At 49.0% G+C, this 12,321-nt stretch overlaps 3 protein-coding genes across 4 annotated transcripts in view; 2 read left to right on the top strand and 1 right to left on the bottom strand.

The window, feature by feature from the left end:
• The window catches only part of LOC135819557 (uncharacterized), a 35,765-nt gene extending 35,401 nt beyond the window's left edge, over positions 1-364 (top strand). The window contains exon 14 of the mRNA XM_065332789.1: positions 1-364. This exon is cut by the window's left edge and continues 233 nt beyond it. The gene's annotated coding sequence lies outside the window, so the exon portion shown is untranslated.
• Positions 365-528: 164 nt separating this feature from the next.
• Positions 529-12,321, bottom strand: part of LOC135819541 (uncharacterized) — a 47,716-nt gene continuing 35,923 nt past the window's right edge. The window contains exons 13-14 of one of the 2 annotated variants that reach the window (XM_065332771.1): positions 11,475-11,952; positions 529-1,527 (exon numbers count right to left, since the gene is read on the bottom strand). In XM_065332771.1, the coding sequence (XP_065188843.1) occupies positions 1,456-1,527; positions 11,475-11,952 (550 nt within the window). In that variant the 3' untranslated portion in view covers positions 529-1,455. Of the gene's footprint in view, positions 1,528-11,452; positions 11,953-12,321 lie in introns of both variants that reach the window. The other variant, XM_065332778.1, reaches the window with a different exon arrangement.
• Positions 5,117-9,796, top strand: LOC135819567 (uncharacterized). The gene is made up of 2 exons (XM_065332799.1): positions 5,117-5,457; positions 8,730-9,796. Exons 1-2 carry the CDS (start codon positions 5,301-5,303, stop codon positions 9,680-9,682), a joined length of 1,110 nt encoding a protein of 369 aa, XP_065188871.1. The 5' UTR covers positions 5,117-5,300; the 3' UTR covers positions 9,683-9,796.

Genomic DNA, 12,321 nt, shown 5'->3' with positions numbered 1-12,321 from the left:
TGAACATAATGGCCATATTGTTATACTGAAGTACAATGTTTGTCTCCAATAGTCCTCATTGATTTAGCACTAATCAGCGAACCTTGGTGCTGCCCCTCCATGGTGTTCACTAGCCAAGGAAACCTCATTAACCTTTGTAACCTTGGTGCTGCACCTCTATGCACAGTGTGCGCATCGTTTTTGTCAGTCATTCCCCTTTGCTCTCTCTCAATGCCTCGCCGCTGTGAACATTTCTCTAAGTATCCGCTGCATGCACGTGTCTTTCTGTGTCGTGTGGGCTTTTCCCGCTCCTGTTTATCTCCAGCACCAACACATTGTACCTAAGAATACAATTCCGCACTGCGTTGTCATGCCATGCCGATGACATCATCTCTGTAATGCTGCGTATGGGGTATGTTTGCCTCCAGCAGGGTGTGGAAGTAGTTTGTGTGTGATATGGTGAGGTCTAGTCACCACAACTACCACTTCTTTAGAGGTGGCGAGGAATACTGGTAACACACGCATAATCAGAAGTCTGACACTCACTGGTTAATTACAATAGATCTTCTCCTTCATAAGCATGATCGGTAGGTGGTGACAGACCCGTGCCCATCATGCTGGTGTGACGTTTTTTGTGCATGCACGCATTATTTAAATGTGGCAAATTTCCTTCTTCACAACTCTTCTTTTGAAGGTCTGGCCCTGCTGCTGTCAATATGTGTAGACTGTGATCAAAAGGGAGAGAAAATCCCGGATAATGCGGCCGGTAGTAAAGAAAGGAATGATAAGACAGCTTGAGGAGGAGTAGCACATCACTGTGCTGAAAAGACAAACATAATGTACTCGTACATCCAGGGAGGATAGTGCGGGCACAATGGCATGCACTGGCAGAAGCATCTCAATTGGGAACATGAAGTCAGTTGAATTCAGGCAGTGTGAACGTGCCAGCGGCATTAACTGTCCATCCCATCATGCATGTACATACACACGCCACGCACACACACACACATACACACACACACACACACCTGTCCCCGGGGAAATTTGCGGGAAAAAATCGCAAAAAACGCGGGGGAAAAACCCGGCATAATATGGCATAATTTGCGGTGAATTTGCGGTAAATATGCGGTGAATAATATTGATGTGCGGCAATTTTCAGTGAGTATGTAGTGAAATCAATCAGTTACAAGTCTCTGGTGTAAGCACTCGTCATATTTGAGTAAAAAGCCGCCACGATGAGACGTTGCTGACCGAACAATGCACTGTGTGTACGTGTGGTGCAACAAAAAAATTCAAAAAACGCGGGAAAATCGCGGAAAACGCGGTCTTTTAAGAAATCGCAAAAAACGCGGAAAAAAACGCGGCCGCGGAATCGCAATTTTCCCCGGGGACAGACACACACACACACACACACACACACACACATGCACAGAGAAATTATTACCTAGAAAAATGGCCACCAACACCAATCATCTGTTATGTCGTCTTTTCCAGCAAGTAATCCATAAGGAGCGGTTCTTGTAGTTTCGTGTCAACTGCCTCGTCATCCTGGAAAGCACGGTACATCACATTGAAAGAGTGCCGGAAATCAGTTCCCACTGATCATATTTCATTCAGCAGCCCTGCAACATCCCCTCTCAAATATCACATTGGGATCTGGTGAGCACATCCGAGTACTTATACATAAAATCAAGAGTGAAGCCCCTGCCCTGGCCTCAAAAGTGCAGGTCACCTTCATCCAAAAGACCAAAACTCCGAGACTATTTTATCCAGGTATGATGTTCTATTTATTTGAGCGGTGAATATCCCCAGTCTCAGTCACAAAAGGTGTACTGTAGACTGCTTAATGTCCGTTATTGCGCGAGAAATGTGTAACTGAATACTCATCAATACCAAATCAAACATCACAAGTGGGCGCATGTGTGGGGCCACAGTGCTCAATTGTCCTCGTAAACCAGCTGGTTTCAAGATATCTTAGAATGTGTGGCAAGAATATTAGGCAGTTCACAGTAGAGTAAAACCTGTGTTTGTCGGACCCTGTACCAAGCGGAATCCTGTATAGATCAGACACATGTTTAGGCACCAAAGTGCTGTGGATCTAACCTGCATCCCTGGATCTAGCTGAATCCTGTTAAGGTGGCTCCTACCCCTCGGGTCCAAATTTTTTGTTTGAAACGTGGCTACAAACGATTGTACTTTGTTCCGTTGTATATCTAATGTACGGAGACAAATTTTTATCAAGTTCTACCGACCGGTTTCACTCGGGGGAGGGGCCAAACATAGCATACTCACAATTGCCAATTTAGGCCAAAAAATACCGGAAAACCACTTTTTTGGCCGTAGCACTGGTAGTTACCCCCTTTTTCTTGATGTCCAACAGCAGGACAGTAGTATACTTGCTAAACATCAGCATAAGCTGTAGAAGTGGGTAGAATTCTGCTAGAAGGTGACCTTTTTTTCTCTTTTCGGAATCATCCCATTTCAGCGCACACGTCCCACATATTAGCCCCGCCCACAAGTATTTGACACTGGATTTGCCCTGTATTCCATGGTTATGCTATCATAACCTAAAAATGGTACTGTGTAGCAAGTTTGAGCAGGTTCTACCGAAGGTAACTCTTGAAATAAAACTTTGAAGTTTCAAGTGATGCCATATTTCAAGAATCAGCACATTGCACTGGGACATTGTCCAACGCCTTTGAACCCCTGACTCCACCATATGACAGATACGTGTCTTACAATAATTGATTGCAACATCTTCCGAACATAGTAGTAGAGCTTTGGATCAAGTTTAGACAGTTTCTACCGAAGCAAACTACCAAAATAGAACTTTGAAGTCGCCCACATACTAAATGCCATAGCTGAGCATGTGCATTGAGTGTATGGTCTAAAGGTTTTCACAACAACTTGCGGCTCCAATGCGGCAGATACGTGTCTTACATTACTTGATTGCAACATCTTCAGAACATAGTAGTAGAGCTTTGGATCAAGTTTAGACAGTTTCTACCGAAGCAAACTACCAAAATAGAACTTTGAAGTCGCCCACACACTAAATGCCAAACATGTAGCTGAGCATGTGTATTGAGTGTACATGTATGCTCTAGTGTTTTTAACAACTTTCTCCAACATGAAGCCGATAGTGATGTGGAATTTGTTGACTGCTTTGTACAAAACATAGTGCTGAAGCAATGCACATTGGGCACTTTCTACTGGTAATGTAATCATTATATTATACAGTGTTTGCTGCCAACATAGCAAGAAATACTTCTATACTAAATGCGTATTCCACGGGGTACGGTCCAATGGCGTTTCACTTCACATCTAGCCACTGTTCTTCGTGCATTACTTGAATGCTTAGTCTCCGTGGTAATGAAGCTAAGAGCCACACTGGACTGAGAAGTTTCTACTGAAGCTAATTATCAAAAATATAAAATTTCCAAGATGCTACTATTACATCAAGTAGCTGTGTGCAATGCCACTCTGTTGAACACAGTAAGCAAAATCGAGTCACTAAAACCCTATTTGCCAGATACAAGCTGTTGAGACTGATAGCAGCTGTATGATCTGATATGGATGGCGGTTCCACACTGACCAGCACATGTACACGCGCACAGGCAGAAGAACACACAAGTAATACACCTAACGTTACTTCGAAGTACACTGTGTACATCATGTAAATACAAGCGTATATACAAGCATCACTCCTGTTCTCCACAACCGGCAGTCCTGGTCCACTCCAGCTGGTCAGAGTGCAATAATTTCTGCAGCAGGCTTGACTTGGAAAGCTACTCACAACTGCCATGGCTGCAACATAAGTATTACCAGCGTTTTTACAGTGCTACTTGTATTATATTATTATTGTCAATCCATTGTGGTGCATGGCACTCGTTTTCAACAACCGAGTTTTTGTCATTAGTTGCATATCCAACGCCAGCAGAAAAAAGAGGGGGTGGGGGCAAATTACCACGGTTCAACACTAGTCATACTGAATGGCGTTATGCCATGCCAGGCGCGCACACAAAACGCCCGCGCGAGCGCGCATGCATGTACACACCCGGGTGACACATATTGATGCGACTTTACATAGCCTGCACTGTCGTTCTATGTCATAGGAGTGAGTGCACACACATATTATGTACATGTAGATTGCCTAATTTCATACGTAATAATTGTATATGTATACACACATGTGCGTGCACATATAGATAAACTCAATGACATACGCATGAGTGTGTGCCAGTAGGGCCACATGCCAATTATCGGATTAGTCTGTGAAAGTTGCACGGCACGACAAACTTTCGGACAGTCTAAAGATATGACACAATGAATGTGGAATACCCTCCAGGGTGTAAGACCATTTCATATCTATTTCGCAGCGTTTGTGATTTTCGGAGCGTCCCTGTTGATATTCGATGTCCTCACTTGGTTGATGACACAGTCACAAATTATCAAATTCACCTCCAATGCCATCCAATCTGCGTTCCGCGATACATGTACAGTGAACGGTGTTGAGGAAAGCCATGCAGCAATAAAACAGTCGAGACTCCCAAGCAGAGGATACAATTCAACAGCGTATTGAAGTACGACTCGTATGATTGTTCTAAACAATTTTCAAGACACAATTACAAAATTTGAAGTGCGTCTTGAAACGTGTTTGAAGTGCTTCGATGTATTTACCTTCGATCTCCCTGAATCGATCCATCCACAGCTACCTGACGAATTTGCCAGTCAGTGCGGGAGATGATCGAGCAAGTTATAATATTTGAAGGTCGCGAGATGTCAGTGGCACTGGCAGGAAACCTACACAAACGTGTTCTGAAATAATTTTCTAATACTCAGGCATGATTCAAGAGCGGACTTTGATTTCTCCCTTCTTATGGTACGAGCACCAGTCGACATTGCATTCTTGGAAAATCTTCTGCGAGTGCTGCCTTCCCCTTTCATAGAAAGAACGCGTGTAGAGGGACACTAGCAGCAGGTTCTAGCTAGGTCGCCAGAATTGCAGAAAAGCGAGAAGACGTTTCCTACAACGATTGATCGCACAAAAACCATCGCTACCGAAAAATTTACTGAAAAATGTAGGTTTGCAGTAGGGCAAACCGTAGTTATCGCCGTGGACCGAGCAAGCTGGCCACGCGGCCGAGGCGGCGCAGCAACCAGCGGGGCTGTACGCACAGCCGCCCTGGCTGCCCCTTTCAGCATGGGGCGATCGCACGCGGGACCAAGGAGGTTGAGGGCACTCTTGTCTCCTGCTTGTTGGCACAACAGCAACTCTTTGCCCTTGCGCTCTTTGAGGTTTTTTTTGAGGTTTTCGTTTCATCATGGAGCTCTCACAGACTCAGCTGGCCGTCATCAGGGAGGCAACGGCCTCCGCAGTTTCTGCTGCTTTAGCTCAGCTCGCGCCAACTTCGCAGGAGCAGCACACTGCAGCGGACCCCACACCAAGGGTGGAGGACCAGGCCGCGACGAGTGTTCAAGGTATGTTTCCTGTGGCGCCCAGGCTGCCCTCTTGTGTGGCCCACGTGTCAGTGGACATCATGCGCAAGATTAAAAGCGTTGAGTATGTTGACCTGGCTTCGGTCCTGCCCAGTCGTGCCGTCTCGTCTGAACCTCCTGCCAAGCGTATTCGCCTGGACGAGAGCGCAGATTCGGCTGTATTCATTTCCACAGTGTCCACACCACGGAGGAAGATCGAGACACTGGCGGACTGGACCGAGGCCTGGTCGATATTTAGTATCATTGCCTGTGACGGCGCTCCTGGTCCTTGCAGTGGCCTCCTGGAACACCAGCTCAGAATTATCCAGGCCGCGCAAAAATACCGCTTTGCTGCGGTCCAGGAGTACGACGTGCTCTTGCGCCAGGTGATGGCAAAGGACCACACCCTCAGCATAGGAGATATGCACACCGAGCTATATACCCAGTGCTTTACCGGGCAGGCACTGAGTTTTTGCAGCAAATGCAAGAGGCCTGGCCACTCTGCCGCGTCATGCCTGGCGAAGGCATCTCCGCAAGCGCCTTTTCGTGCCCCCGGAGGCAATGCAGTGCCGAAACCTGTGTGCAAGCAGTACAACAAGGGCAGCTGCACCTTCGCCAACTGCTCGTATTTGCACCGCTGCACCTTCTGCCAAGGGGCTCACAAGGCCATCGAGTGTCCCTCACGCAGCTCTGCCTAATCTGCCCAGCCTGCCCGATTCCTCGTCGCCACCGAGTAGTAAGTCATGTCTCACATCTGTTTTCACCCCTGTAAATGTTTTGGCTTTAGAAGCTGAACTAGCTGGCCACCCTGATCGTGCTCTTGTTGATACCATTTTGTCTGATTTACGCGACGGCTGTCGTGTTGGGTTCTCCGGTAACCGCTCTGCCTCAATGGTTTCGAATAACCTTGCTTCTGCCTCGGCAAACCCCAATATCATGGACGCTTATCTAGAAAAGGAATGCAAGCTGAATCACACTAGTGGCCCATTTGACACCCCTCCTTTTGTCCCCCTGCGCACCTCTGGCATGGGCGTAGTGCCCAAGAAGGATGGCAGTCACCGATTGATTATGCATTTATCTGCCCCGGCGGGGAATAGTGTTAACGATTTTATTGATAGCGAAGCCGTTTTCTTTTCCATGATTTCCATTGACACTGTTTGTGACCATGTTAGGCGAATGGGCCGCGGTGCCCTTCTTTGCAAGGTTGACTTGCGGCATACGTTTCGCATAATTCCTGTCCATCCAGAGGATCGCCCATTGCTAGGTATGTGCTGGCGTGGCAAATTTTACTTTGATCTGGTATTACCGTTTGGCTTACGTTCTTCCCCATTCATATTCAATCGCTTTGCCGACGCACTTGCTTGGATCTTACGTAAAAATTACTCTGTCGACAATCTGGAGCACTACCTAGATGATTTTATTAATGTATCTCCCCCGGCCTCTTTTATTCCATCGTCTACCGCTGCGGTGCACATGGCAACCATCTTGCAAGTGTTCGACAACTTGGGCATTCCAGTGGCGGAAGGCGCAGACAAAGTGGCAGGTCCCAATACCACGTTGACAGTGCTCGGCTTGGAGATCGACACCATTGCCATGGAGATGCGTCTCCCAGCACCCAAACTTCAGGAACTGCGGCACCGGCTTGCTAACTGGAGTATCACGCAGCATTGTTCAAAGCAGGAACTGCTATCTCTCATTGGACTCCTGGCATTCGCGGCAAAGGTGGTCCCGGCCGGCAGGACATTCCTGCGCAGGCTGATCGATCTCAGCTCCTCGGCAACCGCTTTGCAGGACACCATAGCGCTGACAGCAACTGCACAGGAAGACATTCGCTGGTGGCAGGAAATGCTCCCACTCTGGAATGGCAAAGCTCTGATCAGAGACCATTATTGGTGCAAAGCGCCGGACATGGAACTGTTCACCGATGCGTCAGGTGCAGGCTTCGGCGGCTTCTTCCAAGGTGAATGGTTCAGCAGCTCTTGGGAAGCCTTTCCCGGACAGGCGGCTTCAGCAGCAATTATCTGGCGCGAGATGGTCCCGGTCGCCATGGCATGCGCCCTGTGGGGACACAGGTGGTCGGGCAAGAAGATTCTGCTCCACTGCGATAACAAGGCAGTGGTGCAGGCATGGAAAACTGGCTCTTGTAAGCACTCTGGCGTTGTCGAGCTCATTCGGAAGGCCCTGCGCATTTCCGCTCTGAACAACTTCATTCTGCTCATAACTCACATTGCGGGTGCGGGCAACACAATTGCCGATGCCCTTTCCAGAAATCAGCTGTCACGATTCCGCTCATTGGCCCCAGAAGCAGAGAGTCTGCCCTGTAATCTACCGGAGATTTTGTGAGGACTCGCTATCTCCTTTCCCCGCGGCGGGAGGAGCAGCAGTGCCAACATTGTTCGTGTTTGTTTGTTCCCCTCTCCCTCGTCTCAACCTTCTCATTTTCCTCACGATTATGCATGCATGGCTCTGCTGGCTTATGGTATGCCTGCTTATTAGCTACATGTTTGTCTTGTTTTCTTTATGGCTATCTCTGTCGTGGCGGCAGCGCATTGGGTATCGGCTTGGACGTTAGATTCACAATTCAATTAAACTCGTAACATTACTTCGAAACACATAGCAGAATTGTTGGCGCTTTATCTATGTCTGGGTCTCAGCGAGACAGCGGCGTGTGCGTGCGATGTTGGCTCAGCGAGCATACGGCTCCCGGGTTTTAGATTCCCCTAATGCAGGGCCCCAGCGGGGTAGCGCCACATGACACACAGGCCTCAGCGAGGCTTGGAGGGGCAATTATAAGCGGAGCATATTGGGCTTAATTATCGCAGAGGCCCCAGCGGGGCAGCGCCACATGACACACAGGCCTCCGCGAGGCTTGGGCTTGCAATTATTAGCAGAGCATATTGGGCGAGTACCAGCATTGTTGTTACTGTGGCTCGGATGTCCCAGCGGGATGTCGTGCGCATAGAAATAGGCCGGTGTCCCTGCGGGACGGAAGAGCAAGGCAGCTGGCTCCTTGCATGGCAGATCGCAATGTCACACTAGAGTCATGCAAATTTCATGCTTGGGTTCACGATGCAGAACTGCACCCCAGGCACTGGCATTGCGCGCCAGTAACATCATGGGGCCGAACACGGTCAGGGTTACAATATGCCACCTACCATATTTTGGGAGGTGCCTAAGCTAGGGCCATTTGCCCAGCGCATGCACGCTCTTGCTTGCGGTCAAGCTGACCAATGTGTGATCTTCTGTCTTTCCTTTGCGGTGGCTGCTTTGCACAGGAAATGAGCGGGCGCTTCAGCTAACGCAAAATGCCAATAGTCTGGTAGCCCTGTCGGTGGCTCCGAGTACGCGCAAGACCTATCAACCTGGCATTAAGGCGTATACCAAATTCGCATCTGCAGCGGGATTTAATCCACTACATCCTGGCAATGAAGACATTGTCCGGTTCATTACATCACTGTCGCAGACCGTGTCAGCAGCAACTATCAAGGTGTACCTGGCTGCAACAAGGTATTACCTACTGTCTCATGGCTCATCCACAGAGGGACTGCGCTCCCAGCGCCTCACGGCCGTCCTGAAGGGCGTTGAGCGGAAGCAATTCGACACACGTCAGGCAGCTCCACTGAGCCAAGCAAGCCGGCAACGCCCGGCGGTTAGCACATCAGATATGCTGCGGCTTAAGGAACATTTGAGCACATCGACTCACCCCGCAGGGGATAAGGCCATGATTTGGGCCGCCGTAGCGACGGCGTTCAACGGCTTGCTACGCGTCAGCGAGTACGCCTCTACCTCAGCCTCCAGCACCCCAAGCGTCAGCACCTTGACAGTAGCTCAAGTCCGGGCCTCCGACACCAGAGTGGTGATTGAGCTGGGCCCCACCAAGGCAGCGCAGTTTGGCGGCGGCGGCACAATACTACTACGCCCGAACGCCAACAAGGATCTGTGCCCAGTAACCGCCATACAGGATTACCGGCGCAAACGGAAATGGCCGAATGCGCGGGCCCCTTTCTTCATCTACAACAGCGGCAGACAACTCAGCCAGAAGGACATCAACTTCTACCTGAAGAGGGCGTTAGGACCCGGAGTTAGCAGTCACTCCCTGCGTAAAGGGGGTGCCACGGAGCTGGCTTCGCGCAGCGCCCCAGAGTGGCAGCTGCAGGCCGCCGGACGATGGCGTAGCTCAGCGTACAAGCAGTACATCCACACAACGGCGGGCTTGCCTTCTCTCTAGCAGGCGGGGTCGCGGGCCTTTCTACCCAAGCTGCCCTGGGCAGGGTACTTTTGGAGGAGCAGCAATTACCTCGTGATATGCACATTTGCCAATTATGTCTATCTGCCTGTCACACGGTTGTGGCAGGCGTTCAAATACAAGCGCCCAAACCCCAAACAGTACTGTGCCTGCATATGTGTGTGGCTCGGGAGATGGGCGATAAATGTAGGTGTGCAGTAGGGCAAACCGTAGTTATCGCCGTGGACCGAGCAAGCTGGCCACGCGGCCGAGGCGGCGCAGCAACCAGCGAGGCTGTACGCACAGCCGCCCTGGCTGCCCCTTTCAGCATGGGGCGATCGCACGCGGGACCAAGGAGGTTGAGGGCACTCTTGTCTCCTGCTTGTTGGCACAACAGCAACTCTTTGCCCTTGCGCTCTTTGAGGTTTTTTTTTTTGAGCAGCAATTACCTCGTGATATGCACATTTGCCAATGATGTCTATCCGCCTGTCACACGGTTGTGGCAGGCGTTCAAATACAAGCGCCCAAACCCCAAACAGTACTGTGCCTGCATATGTGTGTGGCTCGGGAGATGGGCGATAATCTACACTTTTCAAATGATGCGCGCGCAGAGGGTGTGAGCCACCTTAAAACCCTTTCAGTGCTAACTTGATAAAGGAAAAGTGCTGCGTAGATCTACGCTGCGTATGTGAGCTGTCCGATTAGGGCAGGTTTTACTGTGCATGTGCTCACAGCTAAGAAGAATGATATCGAATGATATCGAATGATATCGAATGGTATCGAATGGTATTGAATGGTATCGTTGAACAATCCCTGGTCACTTGGTAAGCAATGACGTAGCACAGGAGTTTTGATGAACGGTGAACATGGATCTGAGGTGCACATGGCGGTGGGGATGTACTCTTGAAAAACTTCAATGTCATGTGACCACAGCATCTGATACTGTATGAGTTGAAAGTCTAACAATTTGCAATTTCCCCACTTAGGAGCCGAGTAGTCCAGGGATACCAGTTTTTGGCTTTTGTTTGTTTTTCAAAATGTAAAGTTCTAGAATGTTTCATCCCCCACCCCCCTTCTGCAAGTAAACAATTAATTTAAAAAAATACTGGTTTCAATATTCCGCACCCAGTGGTACCTGGGCATTCTTCATGTGCCCTCAGCAACTATTTAGTAACGCTAGTATACTAATAACGTTTTTAGTTAGCAAAACGTGTCACGTTGTGCCTCCTTTGATACCACTCTTAGGGCATGTTCGATTGGCTGGATCTGGATCCAGATCAATTGGATCCACTCAATATATGCACGTTCGTTTCAACAAATCCGGATCCAGATCCAACGGATTTGGATCCGATCAACCCTACTCCGGGAGCAGGGCTGACCAGCTCTACTGCATTCTTTTTTTCTTCCTTTCTTTTGTTGTCTTTCCCTCAAACCAGTGAGTATTTCTTTTCTTTTTTTTAATGAAAAACGTACTCTGTACATGATGTGTGTACAAACGACGGGAATACAAACGATCATGCGAAATTGTAGCTTTCTCTCATGGAAGCACTCGAAAATCACTAAAATTCCAGATTTGAAAAAGGGCAGCGGGACCTTCTTGGTGGATCCCAAGGATCCACTCCATTGATCCCAGTGGAACCGGTTCCGCTCAATCGAACATGCCCTAAGAGTAAAAGGCTGTTGTTGACTCAAGTGAACAATGCATGCTACTACTGCTAGTAGTCATTACCTGTGCTGCTAGTAGTCATTACCTGTGCTGCTAGTAGTCATTACCTGTACTGCTAGTAGTCATTACCTGTGCTGATGAGTGGCTATTGAGCTTGGCAGGTGGTGGCGGTGTGGCGGCTGCACAGCTATTCTCAGCCGCCGGCAGTCCATTTCTGCAGCCGTGGCTGCTGTGTTGCCTAGACCGTGCCAGCATCTCCAGAGTCATGTTGGGATGGCTGTTCCTGGCTGCTGCTGCCGCCGCCAGTGCTGCCTCTTCATCATCACTTACTTCCGTCCACAGCATCTTTAGACTCTGGCGAGGATGCTGCCGCAGGGTATCCCACCAACTCTTCGTAAAGCGTGAAGCGTAGCTAACAAACAGCAGGAAACTGATGATGGCGAACAAGGAGTAGGCGAACGTACTTTCGGTGCGCGACGGTCCGAACGGAATGTCTACCTGCAGGATGCGATATGCTGCCATGATGGTTAGGAACGTGAGAACGACAAATTCCATGATGTTATCCACATCCTTGATCTTCCACAACTGTGCATCGCGGCAATACGGCCTGCAAGGAGAGAACATTGTACATATAACATTTGTACCCGTTTCACCACCAGCTAAAAGCCTGTGTGTCACAATGCATGATGTACGCAACTTCTATTCACAAAGCACAACCCTAATTTCCTACTTGGTCCGCATCGGCAATATTGTCGCTTATCTTTCAGCTTTGTTCTTATGTCGCCAATGCTCACTTGGCAGCCCATTTCATCGCAATTTCGGTTAGTAAGTTAGTTTACTAGTACCTGAAAGGTCTAGCTAGATTTCGAGTGAATTTCTAGAGCGACGGGTGGGTGATTCTGATTGATACAGCACCGCATCAAAATAGATTATCTTGTCACACTGCACAGGCAAGAGCAGCGCCACGCACAAGAAA

Source organism: Sycon ciliatum, chromosome 1, assembly GCF_964019385.1.
Source record: "Sycon ciliatum chromosome 1, ocSycCili1.1, whole genome shotgun sequence".
In the NCBI taxonomy this organism is placed as follows: Eukaryota; Metazoa; Porifera; class Calcarea; order Leucosolenida; family Sycettidae; genus Sycon; species Sycon ciliatum.
The sequence above is the reverse complement of the archived record's forward strand: the minus strand, read 5'-3'. Positions and strand labels throughout refer to the sequence as shown.

Excerpts from the sequence above, each read along its gene's own strand:
- LOC135819567 (XM_065332799.1), top strand. The coding sequence starts at position 5,301 with ATGGAGCTCTCACAGACTCAGCTGGCCGTCATCAGGGAGGCAACGGCC. Across the intron at positions 5,458-8,729 it reads GGCCGCGACGAGTGTTCAAG|GAAATGAGCGGGCGCTTCAG; the intron begins GTATGTTTCCTG and ends TGCTTTGCACAG.